The sequence below is a fragment of the Suillus discolor genome (assembly GCF_016758755.1).
Source record: "Suillus discolor strain FC423 chromosome Unknown F5147scaffold_101, whole genome shotgun sequence".
Classification (NCBI taxonomy): Eukaryota; Fungi; Basidiomycota; class Agaricomycetes; order Boletales; family Suillaceae; genus Suillus; species Suillus discolor.
The window spans coordinates 96157-117952 of record NW_024541348.1 but is presented as its reverse complement, the minus strand read 5'-3'; the positions used below and the strand labels follow the sequence as shown (position 1 = coordinate 117952).

General features: G+C 47.3%; 8 protein-coding genes across 8 annotated transcripts; 3 read left to right on the top strand and 5 right to left on the bottom strand.

Moving 5' to 3' along the window:
• Positions 1-840: 840 nt before the first annotated feature.
• F5147DRAFT_658098 (uncharacterized protein) lies at positions 841-1926 on the top strand (the record flags this gene model as incomplete). Its single annotated transcript, XM_041434380.1, has 3 exons — positions 841-1493; positions 1549-1777; positions 1834-1926. 3 exons carry the CDS (start codon positions 841-843, stop codon positions 1924-1926), a joined length of 975 nt encoding a protein of 324 aa, XP_041286329.1.
• A 1709-nt stretch (positions 1927-3635) lies between these two features.
• Positions 3636-5038, bottom strand: F5147DRAFT_787090 (uncharacterized protein; the record flags this gene model as incomplete). The annotated part of the gene is made up of 7 exons (XM_041442950.1): positions 4929-5038; positions 4569-4667; positions 4398-4409; positions 4265-4317; positions 4177-4192; positions 3950-4137; positions 3636-3684 (listed from the first exon to the last, which is right to left on the bottom strand). Exons 1-7 carry the CDS (start codon positions 4971-4973, stop codon positions 3636-3638), a joined length of 462 nt encoding a protein of 153 aa, XP_041286328.1. The 5' UTR covers positions 4974-5038.
• Positions 5039-5197: 159 nt separating this feature from the next.
• On the bottom strand, positions 5198-5602 carry F5147DRAFT_586623 (uncharacterized protein; the record flags this gene model as incomplete). Its single annotated transcript, XM_041431935.1, has 1 exon — positions 5198-5602. A coding segment is annotated over one exon (405 nt), but the record flags the coding sequence as incomplete, so codon positions are not given.
• Positions 5603-7611: 2009 nt separating this feature from the next.
• On the bottom strand, positions 7612-9367 carry F5147DRAFT_787088 (uncharacterized protein; the record flags this gene model as incomplete). Its single annotated transcript, XM_041442949.1, has 4 exons — positions 8807-9367; positions 8366-8551; positions 7913-8299; positions 7612-7850 (listed from the first exon to the last, which is right to left on the bottom strand). The coding sequence occupies exons 1-4, from the start codon at positions 8970-8972 to the stop codon at positions 7612-7614; spliced, it is 978 nt and encodes a 325-aa protein (XP_041286326.1). The 5' UTR covers positions 8973-9367.
• Positions 9368-10120: 753 nt separating this feature from the next.
• Positions 10121-11576, top strand: F5147DRAFT_787086 (uncharacterized protein; the record flags this gene model as incomplete). Its single annotated transcript, XM_041442948.1, has 5 exons — positions 10121-10177; positions 10231-10477; positions 10526-10884; positions 10944-11278; positions 11330-11576. Exons 1-5 carry the CDS (start codon positions 10133-10135, stop codon positions 11574-11576), a joined length of 1233 nt encoding a protein of 410 aa, XP_041286325.1. The 5' UTR covers positions 10121-10132.
• A 1544-nt stretch (positions 11577-13120) lies between these two features.
• Positions 13121-17130, top strand: F5147DRAFT_780226 (uncharacterized protein; the record flags this gene model as incomplete). The annotated part of the gene is made up of 12 exons (XM_041442421.1): positions 13121-13171; positions 13232-13823; positions 13971-14320; positions 14372-14911; positions 14972-15115; positions 15172-15903; positions 15960-16091; positions 16155-16407; positions 16457-16693; positions 16743-16799; positions 16853-16972; positions 17030-17130. The coding sequence occupies 12 exons, from the start codon at positions 13121-13123 to the stop codon at positions 17128-17130; spliced, it is 3309 nt and encodes a 1102-aa protein (XP_041286324.1).
• Positions 17131-17162: 32 nt separating this feature from the next.
• Positions 17163-18107, bottom strand: F5147DRAFT_658093 (uncharacterized protein; the record flags this gene model as incomplete). The annotated part of the gene is made up of 5 exons (XM_041434379.1): positions 17163-17397; positions 17462-17484; positions 17559-17603; positions 17802-17930; positions 18063-18107. 5 exons carry the CDS (start codon positions 18105-18107, stop codon positions 17163-17165), a joined length of 477 nt encoding a protein of 158 aa, XP_041286323.1.
• Positions 18108-19173: 1066 nt separating this feature from the next.
• F5147DRAFT_724475 (uncharacterized protein) lies at positions 19174-21092 on the bottom strand. Its single transcript, XM_041439049.1, has 14 exons — positions 21006-21092; positions 20866-20939; positions 20798-20816; positions 20667-20745; positions 20236-20261; positions 20159-20184; positions 20062-20109; positions 19928-19943; positions 19770-19809; positions 19615-19715; positions 19447-19565; positions 19318-19395; positions 19244-19268; positions 19174-19196 (listed from the first exon to the last, which is right to left on the bottom strand). The coding sequence occupies exons 2-11, from the start codon at positions 20903-20905 to the stop codon at positions 19502-19504; spliced, it is 459 nt and encodes a 152-aa protein (XP_041286322.1). The 5' UTR covers positions 20906-20939; positions 21006-21092; the 3' UTR covers positions 19174-19196; positions 19244-19268; positions 19318-19395; positions 19447-19501.
• Positions 21093-21796: the final 704 nt, after the last annotated feature.

Sequence of the window (21796 nt, the reverse complement as noted above, 5' to 3'; positions counted from 1 at the left end):
CCCTAAAGCGGCAGAAGTGGCGATTCTAGGACCCAGCAAAGACTGACCTCAATGGTCTCGAGTAATTATGTAAGATTGCCAATCTTGTGACTTCTCCGTTGTTACTAGGTTTCATTACATAATTTCAACCGCAGTTTTTCTGGTGCGTTAGGCTACGTTCAAGTCCGACCGCGACTACCCAAGCTCACTACTACCTTCTCGCTTCGTTTAGCCCTTCGGCTTCTGAACTCAACATCAATCAAGCCCTTGATAATTTATCAAGACCTCCACTTCCAACTTGCCCCATTAATTTTTGTTCCTGACCTCAACAAAGCGTCACCAAGTTTCCTCAGACCTCTTTTTTAGCTTTGAACCCAGCATTACTAAGTTTTCGTCATAGTAGTTCGATTTGTTGCGCAAAGAGCCGACCATCTCATTGCTACATCATCTGCACATGATCCAGGCCACCATTCAGTTGAGTGATGACCTTCCTCATAACTAAATTAACTTTTATTCCAACTGACGCCGCACCCTTAGATACGAGAGACTAGCCTTGCGGTATTACGACTCATTTGACGTGACCTATGTAATGTTGATCTGCGAGCGTCCATAAACGTTTGCCATGCCCCGCAATATTCAACCTCCGTCGATGACTCAATTACTCTGAACCTTGGCCTTCATCCGAGTCGGCGTTCATTCATTCGCCTCGCCCGTCTAGGCCCGATCATGGAGTTCGCTTTGGCACCCAAAATTTTCTTCTACTAAGTCTAATTACCCGTCTGCATCTACATGTCATTTTTATCTAGAATATCATTCCTCTGTATCAGGCTAGCCGCTCACCCATTTCTCATCCCTGTAAACATGTATCCCATCTCTCAACAACCATCTGCCAACTTTTATTCTCAATACTATCAACAATTCGCTGACGATACTAGCTGGCATCCTGCTCCAAGTTCAGACTATTACAACGGTACTAGACAACATTCGGTAGAGACCTACGGCCTAGCTGAAGATGCATCAATTGCGTTGAATTATTCCTGCCCACCTATTCAATCATATGACTACTCGGAGATGAAGGCACAAATGCATTTACATGCTCCAGTCCCGGTCCCCTATGGCCTACCTCATGTAGCAAACCCCTCCCGTCAAATTCATACACCGTACGTGGAACAAACGTACTATGGCCACCATGTCCCATACCCCCCTTTTGTAAATCAAACCCCAGGCCCCACCACCACCAATACCAATATCCTCGATTATTATGCAAATGCTCCGCAACTTCTTTTACCAACCCCCTCGGAACTTCCTACAGACCTTTCAATACCGTTTGCTCAAATCTCTACCACACTTTCCTCGTCCTTGTCTCACTCGACACAGCACGAGCAGTCTCAAAGCAGTGAACGTAGCAATGAGCCTCTTACCTCTGCTGCTCCTAACACGAATAAGACAGAGAGTCGACGTGGGGCACTACAACGTACCGTTGCCGAAGAGATAGGTTTCATCCCTACCAATCCGTAAGTTGCATTGTTTCAACGAATTCACCTTCAGACCTTGAGCGATAATTTACAGTGATACTATTTCATCACATGAGAAAAGACGCCAATATCTAGAATGTCTCGAACATTATGTTCTGTATTTGCATGAACAACTGCGTCTTGTCAACAATACACCTCCGCTTGATCTCGAGCGTGTGTCTACTTATCCGGGTCTAAGCTCTTGTAGCATCAGAACATTACTGGTGCATATGCAAAACACAAACCGTTGCCTTCATGAGAATATGCTCAAAGAGGAGCAGATGGTAATTCAATCGCTCCTTCCATTTTTTGCCGAATACTTACAATCATTCCACCACAGTTTTTGGATCTCTCTGCTAAAGTAATGGAGGCGCAAGGTGCAGGATTTGTTGGCATGAAACAACATTCAGTTGATTTCATCGGCCAAAGCTAGCAGTGATATCTGTTTGCAGAACCGAAGCTTCAGTTCGGGTAAAATAGCGGTCGGTGTAATATGATCGGGAGAGATATGCGTCTTCTACGCGATTTTGACGAGAAGCTGCTACTAACCACCCACTCAAACGAAAATATTCAACCCACCAATACAGTACATAGTATATCTTTAGTTTTTAGTTTGACTCGGACACTCGTTCTGCAGCGGAGTTACCTCATTAGGCCACTCCACGCACGGTACTTTCGACACGCTCATTCCTAGTTTTCCCCCAGTCTCTTACATTCGACTGGGGGCAAGTCATATTTCAATGTATCTACTACATTCCTTACTGATGTACTATAGAACTCACTAGAGTTCGTTCTATCTAGGTACATAATAGAGTCTCTTACATTCGACTGGGGAACTCACTAGAGTTCGTTCTATCTAGCCCAGCACTCGTCTTCTATTAAATATTCCTATTGAAGACCAATGGCCTGTGACTTGTGATGTTACTAGACAACGGAGCGGCGAGGCGAAGTTGTGCACGAGCAAAAGTCAAATTGAACTTGGGATATTGACCTTGTGGTAATAGAGTACTACTAATAGTACCTCAATAATGCACAAGATCTAATTCTAATCTAGGATATCCTAACCGAGTGGGTCTGTCAATACCGCTGGAAGCCTGCAGGGGGGAAGATCTAATACTACTGTAAGCACGCTGGCTTACCTGAGTTCTCATAATCAGTACATATACCGTCGCTGATACTGAAAGCTAAGCTTTCAGTATTTCACCTTTTGGTGTAACGGTTATGCGTGGGCGGCGGTCTGAACATGTTACAACTACTAAGAATATGCAACCATTTCCAGCCTGAGTAGTATTCAACCCCCAGTTGGACGGTCCAAAGAAGCTACATCATGCACTAATTATCCTAGAGGATATATCCTGATAAATCAAGACCAAGATGGACAGTAGACGATATCGGATGTGAATCACGATAGTTTATGGTTCATAGATGTATTATAATGACACTATGCGGTACGGCCTGAAGGCCTTCGACTCGGAGAAGTGCAATTGCTTCCCTTGAAACTAATAGGCGTACGGATCCGTACGATCCACAAGACTGGTCTTTGAATCCCAGTAAGAACTTACTGCGACGGAAGAGGGCAGGGTATGTTGAGATGCGACCCTGAGAAAAAAAACACCCACAAATTGCCCACAAACGTATCTCTCCTGCCTTACCCTGTAGCCAGACGAAAAACATTAGCCGGGGCAGTGTCTCTGGTGCTCCCGTGTGTCGAAAATATATAGATATATTCCAGCAAGTTTTCATCCTCCTGCAATTTGCTTGAATGGTGCTGATATGCTCAAATGGTGTGAAATCTACTATTATTTTTGATACAACAGGTATCGTAATTGGCGCTATTCGAAAGCAAGTATAACTTGAAAAGGATAGAAACCAGTGGGAACAAACACAAAAATGCACTGAAAGCACCAGATAACAGTGCAGAGGTGGGACTACTAGATATATAGTGGATACAGACAGGAATAGGACCATCAATAGAGAGCATGCAGACGAAAATAATATTGGCGTCGAGGCAGGAATAGTAGGATCGGGTACTAGTAGATGGCAAAGGATCGATGTGGAGCGTCAAGGCAGGATTAATAGCAAGATCGAGTGCGTCGATTATCAAGGGAGCTGGTATAGCAGCCCGCACGTTACGATCCTGCCTTACACGTCTCCTTGTTGCAACGTGGGGCCTTCATCCATACTAGTAGCTCTAACCATCAACACATCACAGCTCGCCAGAAAGTTACTAATGAGAGACGCCAAATGTCCAGAAGCACAAAGAGATTTGAACATTTTTCATAGCGGTAATACTTACTGCTCACAAGGATGTATCGCGCTCGGTTACATCAAGGTCCCATTATCCATAGAATGGGTCTCGGTAACCCACTTCTCTGAATTGTTACCCAGGATAAAGTTCACCTTTTGACACGGTATTAGTGAGGTGTCGCTGCTGAACTTGAATCATGTAGACGTACATCATGTTTCCCATTGTCCATGTCCCCCCCTGGTCAAGCAAAACCTCGACACGGGTCGCCCTGCGGCCTCCACCTGCGTACGTATATCTTCGGATGGGATATGAAGTGATCGTGCCATTTTCATCCTTCTCATTATCATGATGGTCCAGTTTTGCGATGACGCTATTGATGTTAAGCTCCCCGAAGCTCTTGTTCAACATGCAGTACATAAGAGATCAAAACCTAACCAACGTGATGACATATCTGAGATATCCCAGATCTTGTGAGTATTATTATACTTGTTAAGGAACGGTCAAGGCACTCAGTCAGACTAACCTTGGGCCATACCACCAATGCCACTTCTCAGCGGGGGCCTGGTCAGGCACAACCTGCATTGGTAACATTTTGTAGTCTTATGCAACGTTAATGCATGCGATTCATCCTCCAGGATAAAGTGGTTCATGCATACCCAAAAATGCAGCTGCATGGACAAAATCATCAGTGGACGCTGATTTGAATTGCACAGGGTCTAGCATACGTAGTGCTGGCTTTCGCGATCACTTATTTCGATGCGTCTCAGCCACCAATATAAGGGGTATCTAATTGATCACGGGCTCCTTGTCGTCAGACAACACCTTACCTTAACAGACCGTCCACCAATCTGACCCGGCACAATGATGCGCACAGGAAAAACATGGACTGGTTCGAACTTCCAATGGTAACCCGTTCGTTGCCCAAGCTAGTAATGTAGAAGGCCAGAAGGAAATGTAATTCTGTAAGTAATTCGAATTATAAATGAGCATGCCCTTGTGCTTATTGGAGGCCCATAACATTTGCTGAAAAGTTCCATAGGGCCCGCTCGGAATGCAAATACAACTTGAACATATTTGGCTTGTCTACAAATTGGTCTCATATGATGCAATACGTCGGCCAGATACGCGCCCGTCTAATGATGATGTTGGTGAGGACTTCCTTGAAGCCACACGAGCTGAAAACTCACCTCCCGCTGCTCCCCAGCTGAAGCCAAGTGTCTGGCGGATGACATTATGTTCCTTCCGCCTGCGGCCGGCACATTCGAGAGTTACAGGAAGGCTAACAACGGCGAACTTTCTTAACTTCTCTTTGAAGCTCTTGCAGAGTAGATGTAACCTCTCGCTCCACCAGACCTTGACTCGGACGCGGCATCATTCAAGCCCGCGCTTGGAGCTGGACACCCAGTGGAATTGTAACAAATTTGCGCAACGCAACTTGGGTCCGACCCCCGCTAGTTCACAGCTTGATAGCGTCATAACGATCACAGTGACCGCAGATGGGGCAATGTTCAATGTAAGAGAATGGCCCTGTGAAAGCTACACAAGACTCTGGACACATGTCGTGTTCGATGGACTCGACTCCAGTAAATTCAGCAATGAGGCGTTCTATTTGGTAGTAACGGGGTATCTCGTTCGCATCTCCAACGAAACAATGTCCTGCAAATCTGCGAATGCGTTCATATGTATCTTGAGCCGAATGCTCGAGTGCGAAATATTCAGAAATCGCAAAGCGAATAGCTACTAGTTGATTAATCTCAAGGGGTGCTTGGTGAGGTTCGCAAAGACGATGTAAAGCAGCTGCATTAAGTTTTGAACAAGGATCGTCAAGGGAAGCATTCTGCAGCGGACGGACCGTGGATTGCTGAGAACAATGCACACCTTAATGCTGCAGGTAATACGGTATACTTGGTAAGAAGGATGCGTTGGTGCGGTAGTGCACAGCCACAAATCTCAGAGTTGCTGCACCCTACCGCGTCACTACCGTACCCATGAAGTACTATATTTACTATGATACCACGATAATTCTTACACAAAAACATGTACTATGGTATTTCTTAATCATAAATAATATTTAAGACCTTGGTGGACGACGTAGACATATTATATACACACTTGTTGTGTAGGGTGCGGCACGGATGCGGGTACGATGCGGCAAAATCCCAAGGCCCTTGCCAAGCGGGCCGGTAACAGCCGTGAGACAGACAAAAAAATTCATCATATCTGTATACACAACCCTCCGGGCACCCCTGGACCCGTTATTTCGTGTATCTTTTACCGCCCATCCACAAATTATTTCTTACTCGTTTTTTATCACACACACCTATCTCACCATATCTCTATCAATTTACATTGTCTCTTCTTTTTCCCTGTCACCGTCTATATTTCCTATTTCTCGTCACCATCTGCTACTCCTTCTCCGCGGCCAGAACCTCCTTGACTCCTGCCTTCACTGCCGCTAATGCTTCGCCATCCAATCCTTATCTTGCATAATTCTGCTCAATAAAAATTGTCAGTTTTCGACTATATTGTCCATCGTTAACTCGCGCTTTCAAGAGGAATGTTGTGAACTCCTTATCCCGCTCCGCCATGTCCACTATCTGTCTTTCACAAAGTTTGCAATTCAGGCGAAGAATAGCAACGTTCCCTTGATTATACCGTTTGAGACGATTCCTCACTCTGACGATAGCCACCTGCGCTGAATTTGTGTGAATAAAAATGGGTGATATGAGACGCACGGGCACGCGAAATTAACATGAGATCATACAGGGAGGCACTCTTCAGTGCACGCTGAACAGCGTCCGGCAACGCTCATGACCATAATACTGAAAATTGGCTAAAGAGTTGAGGGGCTGACGCGGTTGGCTGCGCAGCAAGTATGCACAACAAGAGGAACAGAGCAGAAGAGGCGCCAATGATCAAGGATCAGTCATACCTTTAGGATACAAAATAGCACGACCATACAATTCAAAAGCATAAGTTCGGGGTAGCGTATGCTCCGGGAGACATTCGTTTTGCAAAAGAGAAAGAGGAAATCGGTTGGGCGCGACCGAAACAAGCTCTGCAGCACGAACGTTATACGCACAAACTGCACACGCGCCACGTTTCTGATTGGCAGGGAACATCTTGTCCTGCCATTCAGCAATGATGCGAGTCTTGTCAGCCATCGTACAAATGGCCGGGAACTGGAGATCGTCCTCGATGGCAACATCAGATTGGAAGTCGCGTCAATGCGCCGCAGAGTCCTGTTTGCGGGTAGCAACGCGCGCCATATCGGAAACCATCGCGCGGGACGAGGCCTTCGCAACAGCGGAAGTGTGTGAGCTCGTTTGAAAAAGGGTTCAGGAAGATATTCTGGAGTGAAACGACGGCGCGCATGGAGCAAATGTTTGAATACAAAAAATAAATCACCAGTGTTTATTATACATATAAACACGGAGGAGGTCACGCACATAATCGCGCGTATCAGTCGCCTTAACAGACAGGGAATGAGAGCGGGCCAAATCGTCGAAATGGGCACGAGTCATCATTGGAAAGTTATCAATCAAATGACGGACATTAGGGGCAGACACCACCAAAAGCACTCCAGATGATACTGCTGAGCAGCGGTGAGCCGCGCTCTAGATACTCCATAATACTCAAACAGCCTCCGGAGTAGGGCGTGACATGGGTGGACCCGGGTGGCACCCGTACCCAATCCGCGGGTAGATGAAACTTCAGAGGCCTACCCGCACCCGTACGGGTAAGAGTATCACGGGTGCGGGTGAATCCATGGGTGGACCTGCAGGTGATATGGGTCACCCGCGGGTGAACTAGTATATGTTATGTAGAACTGTACATATGAGAACATATGTATGAAATATATGTAAAAAATCAATCAGAGTCAACATCAATTGTGTCACGGCGTGAGGAGTCCTCTTTTCCCTTCCCTTCTCCCTTCTCCTTTCCCATTTTCTTTCGCATGATTTTTGTAGCGATACTGAGATCGGGCATAAGGGGTGTATTGAACCAAGATCCGACGGCAACCTGTGCCTTGAAGGTCTGCGAGCTGATACCATGCTGAAGGTGGTTAACTTGCAGACGTCCACCAGAGAATGCCCGTTCGGCGTCAACTGAAGAAGCTATACGAGTGTCAGCACTAGTGGTGGGTACAAGCCCTCGTGAGTTGTCATACCTGGTGCTGACAAAAAATCCAATGCCATTTGTGCTAGTCGAGGTCGAGTGGCACGAGCGTTCTCCCAATATTGCAGAACTCCACCTGCAGCATTGACCTCAGTCCTTGATACACGCGGGGACTCAAGGTAGGCTTCAATGGAGTCTGGGCAGGTGAAATTATCTTCTCTGTCCTCTTCGTCACTCAGGCTGTGGACAGCCCATTTACTAGAAGTGCGGCGGAGCTGCGAGACAGGTGGGTCTGGAGCCTTGGTTGGGACTGGTGGCACGAGTGTCGCATATGACTCAGTCCACCGCACACGAACAATGCGCTTAGCTTCCTCGCTATCGCTCTCGCGCCAATCTGGGTTCCGGTCGAACCAGTGAAACTTTTTATGAGGGCACATCACTAGTAGTATAGTAGCTCAACAATCAGTAGGGTGCTCACACTGGTCTACAGCTACTCGACACTCACCAATGGCAATTCGGTAAACCTCGTTGTCATCTGTCAGGGCATAATATTTGCCGACAACTTCGAGTGCTGCTTTGGCAGCAATGCGAATGACGGGCGGCGAATCATCACTTGCATTGTAAACACGGTCCAGAGCATGTTCAAGACTTTCAAGCATAGGGACGACTTTGTATATTAATGGTACCTCGGCTTGTGAGAAAACATTTGTAAGGTCGTTGAAAAGCTAGAGACTCATATCAGCGTCGAATCAATGACCTATAAAATGACCTGACCTCGAGAACAGGTACAAGATGCGTTGCAAGTTCCCACTGTGACTCCGTGAGTGCATAATCACTCATCTTGTCCTCAGACGTGGTAAATATTTTAACCTGTCGATGCCTCTAGTGAAATGACATGTAGCTACATTACTATGTCGTACGATTGAATAATACTAGAGACACTCACTTATAATCTCATCGTCAGTATTGCTCCAGATTCCTATGTCAGACTGCTCTGCTTTGGCACGGCTCCGCTTCTTTTTCGGAGACTCTAGAACAGGAACCGGAGATGCCGCCGGTCTTTTACAACTGCGTGTATTTGTTGCTGGCGAGTTGAAACTGCTCCTCGACATGGAGGATCGAGGTTAACTGACGAGAGACTCGGAGAGAGGGACCAGGCCACCAGGGTGACAACTAGCCGTGCAGCACACATCAAATTTAAACATCTCGAATAGATGTCGGTTGGCTCAGCGAGCTTGATTTTGACATCGGATAAGTGCAAGTAGGGAGGGTACAATATTCATCTGAAACTAATTTGTCACTTGGCACCGGTTCATACCTCTCATTGGGGTACTAGACCACCCGTGGGTACCCGTGGATACCCAACTTTAGCAAGTCCTCCCACCCGTACCCGTGCGGGTGAGCCACCCGTACCACCCACCACCCATACCACCCGACCCACGTTCCATCCGTGGGTGGCACCCGGATGGGTACCCGGGTAACCCTCACCCATGTCACGCCCTACTCCGGAGGAGAAATAAGGAAACAACTGACACGTCATCGTCAGCGATATGATAATCAGCGATCACAAGGGAAGCTGGAGGTACAGAATCGTGCATAGAGCGCACAGCGGACGACGAAGACGCAGGCATGACATTCAGAAGAGAACTCGGAGAACAAGCCCCTCAACCAAAGGGGACCAAAAAAAAAGGAGAAGCGCGGGAAATTGTGGACCAAACCAAGCGAACCGAGCGGGGCGCGAGCGGGCTGGTAACGATCATTGGACAGAGGATTTTTTTCGATAGACCTGTACCCTAGGTCGGGTCCAGGGACGTCCAGGAACAAATTGCCTCAATATTTTGGTGCTTCTATCTTGGCTCCAGTCCTCCAGTGGAAGTGTCTCCGTCGGTGCTAGCGCTGATCAATCTTGTGGCGTCCACATATATCCGATCCACCGCCAACGACAGTTGAAACGTTGAAGCCTGGGCTGCCGAATATCGCATCGAGTGCCGACTCGGAGAGGATCCGAGTATCAAGCGAGAAATGAGTATGTATGTCGAAAGTGCTCGTAATGTTGAGGCGGCCATTCTGCAGGTCGGTCTTCGATATATCTTTCAGATCAAGGATCTAGAGATCTGTTTACGTTCGGCATCCACCAACACCCACAAATAACGCACACGCCGTTCCTTTGATCATCGGAAGTCGTTTGGTGCAGCCTAGGTAAATTTTGTTCGAATAACGGGAACGTGAGCTGACATATATTCAGCTTATACCTGTAAATAGCTGCTTTCTGATGGCTTGGGAATCATCTGACGAGTATGCACAGGCTCTCCTGGCTGTAAGTGTAGCATGTTCCACGATGAACAGACTGATTTACGCTATTACGACTAGCTGGCACGTTCGCAGCCGTCCAACTTGCCAACTCCAAGTAGTACTCCCAGCACCTCCTGCATTCAAAACGCCTCGTTCGTGCCACCGCCGCATGCATATAGCAGGCAACACGTGCGGACAGATCAAGCGTATAACACTATCCAACACCAGCCACTGGCGCACTCAACATTTGTCAACGACACTACAAGAGTCAGTGCTAGGGGTAGGGATAACCATAATGTAGGCCTGGACTACTATGGTAACCGCGGTAGGTTTTTTGAGTCAACAATCGCGTTTGCTACTAATTTAAATTTAGGACGGAGTCGAGGGACTCCAATGGCTCCCTTCCCATTGCCTTCACTATGTCCGGAGCCCAGCACACCCACACCTACCAAGGGTAATGTAAAACGTGCTCGTGCAGGCACAATTACTCCAAAATCGAGATCAGCCAAGAAGCCCCGTAGATATAGTACCACCAAGGCCATGCAGATGAACACGATTACAGAGGAGAATGTCTTCCCTCCTAACATCAACCTGGAAGACGATGGTGATCATGTAGACCAGGTGATACGAAATACCCGCTGGTCTGCTGACGAAAAGACCCTACTGTTCGAGTGTATACTTGGCCCTGACTCTGACGACATTTTTGAATTGCTCAAAGTCGCTCCAAAGGCAGTCTTCGAAAAGGCGAGTCTTGAGTTTTTGTGTGAATCGCATACTTATGATTTGTCTAGCTTTCGGTGACGAATTTCAAGGGCAAATATAGCTGGAAGTCAATGAAGAGCCAATTTACTCGTTCTATGGCAACATACTCGTTGATCGTAGTTTTTGAGGCATATACTAGCAATGGCGACGATGGCAGAGATGACCCACCCGACGACAATGGAACCTTCTTCGCAAACCTTGGGAAGAATCGGCCGAGTAAGTCGTTGCGGTCTGCGATCGATGCCAATCTACTCGAGAATCAAATCACGAATGCTAAGGCTGCTGGCCATAACGTTGGGGGACTTTCTGCTAAAGTGATCAATGAATGGTATACTCAAGGTTGGTTCGAACTTTTCTCTATTAGGTCAGATTTTTTTCAATGACTTGCTTTTCGTTTTGCTGACAACGTTCTTAGGTATGGGAAGAGTCAGCAGACAGCTGTGTCAATGGCAACAATAGATGAGTTTCTGAAGCAGAAGGGGGAGTTGGACCAACAACGTTTTGAAGCTCAGCAAGAACGGTTGGCTCGAGAGGAGAAGCAAGCGGAACGCATGTCAAAGATTGAGGTTGCTCGCGCCATGCTATCAGCTCCCTCCATCCAAGTTGATCCTGATGTGAAGGCTGCAGCAAGTAGGTTCCTTTGCCGCTTCTTTGATACTTGATGTTTCCCAGTGAAAATCGACAAGAAGCATGTATATTACACGTCGATATAAATAATAGAGGCCGTACATGTGGATTTTGTCGTCCCGTTTCAGGAAAAAAAAAACAGCACTTTCCAAGACGAGAAAGGATAGAAGACAAAAGCTAGAATTTAGATCTTTGGTCCATTATTTGCTGGCCATATACTCGAGCTCATTGTCTCTGACAGCAGGAGCGCAGGTTTATATAGGAAGGATCATAAAGAAAGTAGTTGAAAGTAGAAACAGCCAAGAAAGTAGAGGTTCGATAAACTATAGGCAAGACTGTAGAGCTGGTCGCTGTGGAGGATGAGATGAAAGATACAATCACACGGAATTGTACACACTAACCAGAGCCAGAAATCTGTGAACTGTCAATAGCGTCAACTGCAAGCTAAGTCAAAATAGTAGCGATTAACAAAGAACAGGTAAAACAGCACATGAACAGAACTGAAGCGCGAGCATACCTTGCAAGCAAGCACTCAGCGCCCTGGCATGACACCTACAGTCTGCTCGAATCTTCGCTAATGCAGCCTGCCGCGTAAGATGGCCAAGTTTACTAGGTCTGGTAACTTGCAAAAGATTAGACACACTTCCATTAACATCCCGAGGACAAATGTGACGAAAATCTTGATGTCTATGGTCGGTCGTAGGAAGCAAAGGAGAAACAGGAGCCAAGATGCTACCAACGCAAGTTACGCAACAGGACGAGCAAGTGAGCTATGACGAGAATGCGACGATGAAGATGGGCAGGTCATGATGTCTATTGTCAGTCGTAGGAGAGACAGGAAAACGAAGGCGTAGCAACAATCAAACATCAACAAACAATATAAAACATCCAGTATGATCGGTTGTACTGCACTGAAACCAGTACCCTTTACAGGGTTCCTGGAATGGCAAGCAATATAGCCGAAGCATGAATTTGTGATTACGATTTACATAAGCAATGCTTTAGATTGTTAACGTTATAAGTATATTACATTGTATCGTAATGTACCGGGAAGAAGCATTTGGGCTTACACAATATCGACTTCTCACCAGTTTACTGATTGGCAGTGATTCTAGATCTAGTCTTTTGAACCATCTGTTTATGTTACAGTAACGTATACGCCTCCAGGTGCCAGACTGGAAAAGGTGTCTGACGTGTGGCTCACCTACTCTCCTCCAGGAGATGCGTCGCCAAGAAGCACCGCTGGCAAAGCCAACACTGAGCGATCCAGAGGCAGCTGAGGAGGGCTGACAAAACGGCAGCGATGAGGAAGATGCTGATGAGAATGACGGCATGACAACGATGAGTCCGATGGTGAGAGTGAATAGTTGTTTACCAATTGTAAAGATAACGTCCTCAGCCTAATTGGTTGAGAGAACACAAACTTCGATGCGACGCTATGCGAGCAGCTGCCTAAAAGCTCCGCTCAGTGAGCGGCTCGGGATTTTGATTTGGCATAAATTGAGCCAGAACAAATTGAACTGCAAGATTCAAGCTTGCTGCAAAGGTTATTCATAGTGCACCTACCGCTGTAATCGACATGGGCCGCCGCAAACGCAACTCCGAGTCATCTGCCGATGAGAGACCGACGGTACGTCTTCATCATCAACAAGTCGTGGAATACAAGAACGTTGACTAGTAATGGATGCAGGTAAAAGAGTTGCGCGCCAAGATGGATAAGCGCCCAGTAGAGGCAAATACGCCAACAAACGACCCAGCTCATGCGGCTCAGAAGATGGACATGGAGCTTGCCAAGTGCAGGCTGGGTGTGGCATATATTGATATTTTCAAGATCCAGAATCCCCTGCTGTTCGGCAAATACAACGACCGTCCGCAGGTCGAGAGGGAGGTGAACAAGCTGCTTGCATCCTTCAAGAAAGAAGGAATCCTAGCGATGCGAGAAGATACTGCCATACCGATTATGGTGTCAAGCGCACGCCTCCAGAGTGGTTTGCAACTTGCACTCAACTTCAACGAGGAGGAGGTGCCACCGCTGCAATTGAAGGATGCGCATACTATTGTGGTAGCATCCGGTCAACATCGCGTCGCTGCGCTCAAGAAATACTCAAAGAACGTTCTGGATGAGATCGCTGCTGTCGAGAAACGCCGCCACAAGATAAATGAGATGAGGAATCCATCAGAGGAGCACATCTCCGAGTATAACCGCCTTCGCAGCGAGCTTGGTGAGCTGCGAGGTGCATTGATTCTAATGGCGAAGTGGGGAGTCATCGTATATGATGAAGGTAAGCAATTTCATCTGTGGAACAGATCCAGTGGCGCAATATTGTCAGCACGGTCTCAGCTTGGTGGCGACTGACAAACTCCGCCACTGGAACGGTTTCAGTGGAGGCATATATATCTAGAGCTAATACATTGATGTATACCTACAGACACAGTCTTGGCAGGCGGCGATACACTAGCAAACCACTTGTCCCGAAACAAGTCCTTGCACGAATACAAGGAAACGCCCGAAGAGTTGTTTAGCGGCATCCTGCGATTAATAAAGGCAGCATATAAGAATGCACCAGAGGAAGAGCGGGTTGCAGCTGCACGGGCTGAACTGCAGCTTCAGCGCGACAATATGGAAAGGCAGAAAAACACGCGGTTGACCAAAATCCTCAGCTATGAGAAGCTCGTGTTGACGCTTGCCATCGATCTCCTGCCGTTGGGATCGCACTTCCGCCGTCGCAGAGAGTTCCATATCACCTGGCTAGCTCGATCCATTGATGTTGTGATGGGGGTAAGCCCTGTCTGCCTAGTATGCGCAGCTGGACCTTACGTATTGTTACAGATGTTTATCCAATTTATTCAGTTTCACACTCACATCCTACGCCTGCTTGCATCCAATGACACCTTCCCAGACTACGCAACTGTGAGTGACACAATTGCAGCCGCATACGATGAAGAGTCAGGCTGCGACGAGGCTGTCACCAAACTGGAGGAGTGGCGCCAGATGATATACGATAGCGCGCCTAACCCAGATACCGCTATTTTCAATGATGTCTTTGACGACATGTCAATCCAAGTTGATGATCAGTTCAAAAACATCCCTTTAAAGGATATTGGGACCCAGGCACCCAGCTACACCACAAGCCTGGACAACTACTCCAACTACCTGGTCCGCAAGCTGCGCTCTCAATGGCACTTATCAAGAACTACACCAACGCAATGGAATACTATCGCCAAGTTTCATGACAGGGTGACCGCAAGAATCGCAGTGTGGCTGACACCTGAAGATGGTGCGCAGGAGGCGCCTTTTCCACTATTATGCGGGCATGTCCTCGACATCGCATGGTCTATGCTAGCATCTAACAGTGCTGCATTTGAGGAGGTAAGTATTACTATATGGCAGGAAAGCCGTTTTCCGTTTTGTCCTTACTCGTTATGACAGATCAGCGGATGGTTCGAGCCTCTGCTGTTGCACTATCACACCCTTCATCGTCATAGCCATCTGATGGATGACAAGACGGAGGTCATGTTCACAAACCTCCGCAACGACCCGAGGATGGTTGAATCTGAGAAAATAGAGGAGGCGGTCAGTGTGATGGACGGGAGCTATGGTCTGTACAGCGCTGACATTCACCTTCCCAGGTGTTTACCTGCTTATGGGCCCTCCGCACGACGATGGTGCTGCGCCTCCAGAATAACCTGACCACCGCAATCGCTTGCAGTCAGCGGAGAAAGCCTTTCAAGGACCGAAAGGAGGTCGATGAAAAATTCGCGAAGCTAGGATCTGGCGGCAAGGATGACCTGAAGAAGTTGCAGAGTGTGATGACATCGAGGAAAGGGCGGGGGAGGGACCTCACGACTGAGCTGCAGGTGACCCCTTGGATCCTTGCGCTGCACGTCACGAGCTGGGACTGGAACAACTGCACGTCAAAGAACAGCAAGCGGGACATGGAGCCATTTATCAAGGCAATACTGCTTGACCTTGGCAGAGACCGCAACAGACGAGAGGATCTCTTCCATGATCCACTGGTGGCTGGCCTCCGGAAAACGCTCGAGGATGTGATTGCAAAGCACACAAAAGCTATCAATGTGGTTGGAAAAAATGGAAGGACCATCAAGCGGAAGACGTGGGTATGGTATGACGGTGCTGGGATTCCGTCAGATGTCGCCCCAACTGTGACAGCCTCACTCATGGTTGATGAACATGTCAAGGACACACACATTCATCGTTACCATGAGTTGGAGGAACGTGATCGTGCTGCTATTGTCAATTTGATCTTGTATGTCAAGCATATGGCAGGTGCGCAGGCAACCTCCTCGACCCACAGTCCGATGGCGGCGAATGTTGTTCGAGGTCTACAGACTTTGATACGTGTACGTTTATTATTTGCGGCTGCCAATGCACGCCACTGACGAGAAATGCATATTAGGAACTGGAGATCAATTGCACTCGTCTGCGCATACGAGCTCTGGAGGGTGACGACAGTATCTTATACAACATCAAGGATACCGTTGATCTTATGATTCCAGCTATACAAGGCGTAGAAGATCAACGCACGATTGTAAGTTTATGCACGTGTGTTGATCTTTATCTTGACAGCAGACAGCTAACGCACTTCCTGCAGGATGAACCAGAGGATGAGCAGGCCCTGCCTGCCTCCACAGCTCCTGTAATGATCCAGGCGCATGAGCCACAGTCTCAGATATTGACAACTAAATTGGTGAACTCACAGCAGCCACGCCCAGGGCCTGATGCTCATGGTGAACCACCCAATCTGAGCGTTGATAACTCCGCACCCACCTCACATAGTACTAGTACACTGGATACAACCAGGACCCTGCAGACTAAGGATGAAGGCAAGGCAAGGGCAGATACTGGTAAGCATGCGCTGTAGTCACCATTCCTTCTTCAGCTGACGAGTTCCAGGAACAGAAGGTCCTGTGGGTGAGTGGGGTAAAGGTGATGGATCCACCGACGGAACAGTGACAGGCATGAAGCCTGACTCGGGCGAAGAAGGCGGCGGGCCAGGGGGCAGGCGTACTGCTGATGCTGCAGCTACTGTGGCGTCGTGTGAAGGCGCCCATATCGATATCGATCAGAGACATACAAGCTCAGGCATAAAAGACCCTAGTATTCCTGTTGGAGATCTCGGGGTAGTCACTAGTAAGCAGATTACTGCTTTTCCTTGATCATATTGACGGCTCTGTAGCAGGCACATCCACTGACACTCACGCGATCAAGGCGACTGTCCCATCTATCCACCACGGTTGTACGTCTCTTTATCATTAGGCATTGGCTGTGACTTTAAGATGCGTTCGCCAGCTCGAACCGCATCAGTCCCTAAGACATCGCGCGCTGCAACTCCGAGTAGACAATCCGCCCTTAAGTCAACTGCGCATGTGACTGCAAGCCACCTCTCCAAGCGTCCAAGAGTTTCAACAGGTACTTCACTGTTGTTGCACATGCACCTGTGGCTTATACGTTGATACAACGTTCCAGGGAATTCCTTAGGCAATGCAAATAAGAGGGCTCGCAGCACTTACGCTAATGGCCACGATCTTGATGATGGCGATTGCATACTTGTGAAACCAACCATATGACTTTATTGCTCATTGTACGATACGCCAGTAGACTAGAGTCGTAACCAGTCTTTACTACGTCCGAGGTGTTTGATGTAGTCGATCTCGGGGAGAAATTTGGCAGGCGAAGCATGGTGTTTAAATTTCAGCAGGTGCCGGTACCGCGTCGTGCCGGTGATACTCATCATGTAGTTGAGTAGTTGTGCGCTACTATGTGAACCTCCCTTGAGTTTGTTGATCAATTCTGTCCCACCCTTGTCTTGTGCTGCTCTAGAAGCTATCAACAATCTACCAGTGAACTTTACGAACACCCTCTCAACAAAACAAAGCCAACAAAATCTCGAAGCTTTACTTCATGGCAAGGAACACAACATCCTAAATTATTTCAGCTCAAATGCATTATATCATTGCTTTCTGCAAGGAATAGATAGCTATTAGTACTGTCACACCTTTGAAACTGTTACAGCGTGATCCAGCTCGTGCAGTCTGCATAGCTGAAGAAATTATGTGTCATAGCCACAGTATGGTTTCTCATAACCGTGCTGTCAGGAAAGTGTCATGGCCAAATGAGAGGAGTAGTTCGGGGGTGACATCTTTCAATAACATAGTTGCTGGCTTGCTCGTCACCATGCCACACATTGAAAAACTGGACAAGGGCATTGTTTTGAAAAAAAACCTTCTCTCCGAGTTACCATGGAGGCTTTACTACCAGAGGTAGAGTATAACATGAGGTCCACGACCGTCATCCGAAGCCCATGAAGGATTTCTAGGATGGCCAGGATTTTTTCATCTTGGTCCAGGCTCGAAGGGTCAGTGACAGTCTAAATCAAAGGTTCAACAGGTGGCTGGTATTGGGGAATGGGCGAGTAGAATGCATTAAATGGTATCATTTTATCACGCTATTCAATATTCAGTACAGTTTCTCGATGTGCTGTGATGTTGGAGAGACATACAGTACTTTGTAGTACGATGTGAATGAAGGACCTTGCGTCGTCCATGCTGCGCACAAACAACCATTACTACCTAAAGCGGCACGACCGTCACTGAAGTACTGACACCTGTTAAAATTCAAACTCTGTGCGTCGCCTGCCAAATTTCTCGACTTGGTAATATAAGTTAAGCTGGTCACGAGCCTACATATAGGCTATGGAGACTCTGAGAGAACTGTCGGAGACAGTCAGATTCTCCCTGGGGGCATCCCGGCAGATTTCTGAATTTGGTACAAACTCAAAGTGCAGCCAGAAAGCCTCAATCCCAATGTTAAAGTTAATGTATAGCAGGCGGGAGTGAAGAGATCTTTAGCTTATGTCAAGCTTATGTACTAGTACTGGGCGTATAACTCGGATGCGATAATGAAGGTGAGTTGTCTGCAAATAATTTTCTGCTGCGAAATGTAGTATTTTGTGGTATTAGCTAGGGACGCCTCAGTGGAAACACGCACGCTTGGATACAACAGCGAATGAGGATAGGTGAGCTATGAGGGGGCTCAGAAGGTATCTAGGAAAGCTTGTTCTGGGTTGGCATAGCGTGACTTTGGTCATTCATCGTACTTTACACCCTGAACGCAGAATATGGTGAGCGACCGAGACAAATAAATACTGCTGTCGTTCTGGAAAAACAAGCCAAAGTCTGTCTAAACATGGCTCAGCGTACGCTCACCACGGGGAGCGCACAAGATGTTAAGTTTCGGCTTCTTAACCTCCAGCAGCTCAATTTGTGTCCATCTGGTAAAGCTACTTTCAGTCGGTCTTGATGACTGCCAGAGGAGAGACAAATGACGATGGTGCAGGCTGGAGTGGTATTTTCTGAAGAGGGCACTAACACTGATGGATGACCAGAGAGTTTGAACGATGTTCGCTGAGGAAGTTGCGGTAACATAAATGTACAGTGCAATGTCTATGTCCTACAAGAGGGTTCTATAGAGGGAACTGAAGTTCACATCATGCCAGCTCTGAAGTAATGGTGTAGATGCTGGGACAAGCATACTGTGAAGGCGCCGCGTCAGGTACGGTCAGCACCAGAGAAGGACGAGATGGCCTACCTCGTTGTTATCGGCCAGTTCCTGTAGCTCAAGACGAGAGTTGAGACTTGTGGGGATGAGGCTTTGATTATTGAGGTGGGAAGATGGACTTACACGCTGAGGAAACTATTTAGATAGCCTGCAATGCGGGATAAATATGTGATAGAAGGTAAAGCGGAGGGGCGCACAGTGACTCATGAGGGTGTATGGGACGAGAAAGGCACCATTGCGGGGGCAGACGAGAAACTGAAAGGGAGAGATTGTGAGTGGGATAACCTCTCCCGTCGAGATCCGTACCAGTATGAGAAATAGCGCTCCATCTATACTGAAATGACGAGTCAGTGGTGGAAACAGCGCTGTATGGGGACACGATTACGTAGTTATCAAGCCCACATTGACAACCAGCACAGTCAATCTGCTGATGAGACCGCCGAGTCTGGACAAAAATGAGCCCACAAGACTAAAAAACAATGGACAGGACGAACCTTCCTCTCCCGGTCCGGGACTTATGAAACAAGTACACTTGCGTAGCGGCAATGAGGAAGTCGCATGCCATTGAAGATAAGTAAAAACTAGAAGCGGGCAGCTGAGGGTCGCGTGAGGTGTGAAAGTTGGCCAAGAGATATGAAGGCGAGCTTACGTTGCTAACATGAGTGCTATCCCACAGAGGATCGTGGATGCTGGGAGAAATGCCAGTGTCAGTTAGTCCGGTATTGGACCAAGAAAACTCACGTTTTGACAACCATTGCTGTGACCAGTTTGAGTCAGATGACATAGAGTAGAAACTGAGCGTAGTACGTACCTCCACCTGATCCTGTGAGTTATCAATCAACTATGTCACGCTCACGATAGATTGTTCTTACCTAGTGCAACCAATGCCAAAAGGACCTGCGGCGTCAGCGCTACGAGTAAATGGGGATATGAATGCAGACTTCCCAAACTTACTATGAAAAATGTGACTAGAACGTTTCCAAAGCTAACTAGAGAGTTTTGAGTGTAGATTCTCAAGACTGTTAGTTTAGACCTCACGTCTCCATATACGGTAAACATATGTTCTGGAAAGTGGAATGAGTGCTCATCGCCACAAAGGAAAATAACAGACGTACAATTGCACCAGAAAAGCTATTATTGACTATGATAGAGTGAGAATGCTTATGATTAAAAGGGATGTTGGACAACCTACAGTAATTCCCATTGATGCCTGTAGTAATGAGAGGTTACGACGCCATGATATGATGAAACAAGAGAAGCCCACCTCAAACGTTCTAGTCAAAAATAAATATGAATAGAATGACAAGTGCGAAATGACATACTTAGATATATGCGATGACATTGCGATGTCACCTTGCCAAACTATGGCATAGTGATATATTGATGCGACGACAAGGGCGAGTTGTGCTGTGTCTAATGCCCTGGGGAATATGAGTCAGTGCAAACCAATTAGTTTCAAGTGACAAACTTAACCACAGAAAGGCTACCTGAAAAAGACGCTGGAGATTTGCAAATGGGAATGATATACATGATATGCGGTGCTTACCAAGGCCTTCATAGACCATCTGTCTTTTGGATAAGTTCGAAAGTACCACCAGGTCTGGGCAAGAGCAAAGCCATAGAACCTAGTAAAAAGATCATGATAAACAATGTCAGGATCGACTGCAATAAGCTTACATGCTGGAGATGATGACTCCTGATAGCAGTCAGCAGGAAGTCATGAAAAGATGAAATATGATACTAACCAATGAAATGTGAAGTTAAGACGGAGAGGGTATCGTTCATGGTAGGGGATGGAAGAGTAAGGGGAGGATGAGGGGGACATATGAATCAGATATATGTGCTATGGAGCGCTTCCACAAATGAGATGAACAAGTAGAGAAGCTGAACGACCAGAGAAGCTAAATTACGTGGGATGGGGCAATCCGACCTCCGCCAAAAACAGTACTTTCGAGAACTATCAGGCCCATCAGTGGCATCGGCAATTAGCTTCATTCAGTTTAATAATTTCTTGTAGTACTAGTCCTTACTTGGTCAATCAAGATTTCCAGTACAAGTGTTGTACATACAAGCGTCCTCGCGAGGAAGTTCAATCGAAGGAGAAGGCCTTGGCCCTTCATGCACATGGTTACTTGGCCGGTAATAGCCGGAGTCTAATGAGATCATTATGTCACGCCTCCGCGCGCATCGGCTCAGGGCTGAGCGCTGAGCGCTGAGTTCCGGTTCGCGGCTGGTGCTCACTCTCCGGTAGGCTCCGAATCGGCACCTGCCCTTTCAATGATCTTACTTATAGAAATGACCTCTAATATAATGACACTAACACCTGCGGCAAAATGGACAGGCTTGAAGGTGAACTGGCGAGCAAGAAAGTCAACATATTCACTGACATCCACCAGAGAATGAAAGAACGTCCCTTCTCTCTTCAGTCCAGCAAAAGTCGAGGCCATGAAGGCCTCCGGTCCTCATTCGGCCCAAAATCTGTATTATCCCAACCAGAGCAAAGCAAGTCCACGAGCAGCAAAATAAAGCCTGCCGTGCTACATCCTAACATCACAAATCTGAAGCCGGACACTCCTAGTAGCAATGACGTTCCATATCACCCAAATTCCCCTCCGAAAACATTGCCCGATATCACAAGGAAGGAGGAGTGGCAAGAAGGAGACACTGGGAGCTTGC

Coding starts and splice junctions, on each gene's coding strand:
- F5147DRAFT_724475 (XM_041439049.1), bottom strand. CDS start 20,905: ATGAACGATACCCTCTCCGTCTTAACTTCACATTTCATTG. Junction 20,262..20,666: donor GATGGTCTATGAAGGCCTTG/GTAAGCACCGCA, acceptor ACTCTATCATAG/TCAATAATAGCTTTTCTGGT. Junction 19,716..19,769: donor ATAGCACTCATGTTAGCAAC/GTAAGCTCGCCT, acceptor CGCGACCCTCAG/CTGCCCGCTTCTAGTTTTTA.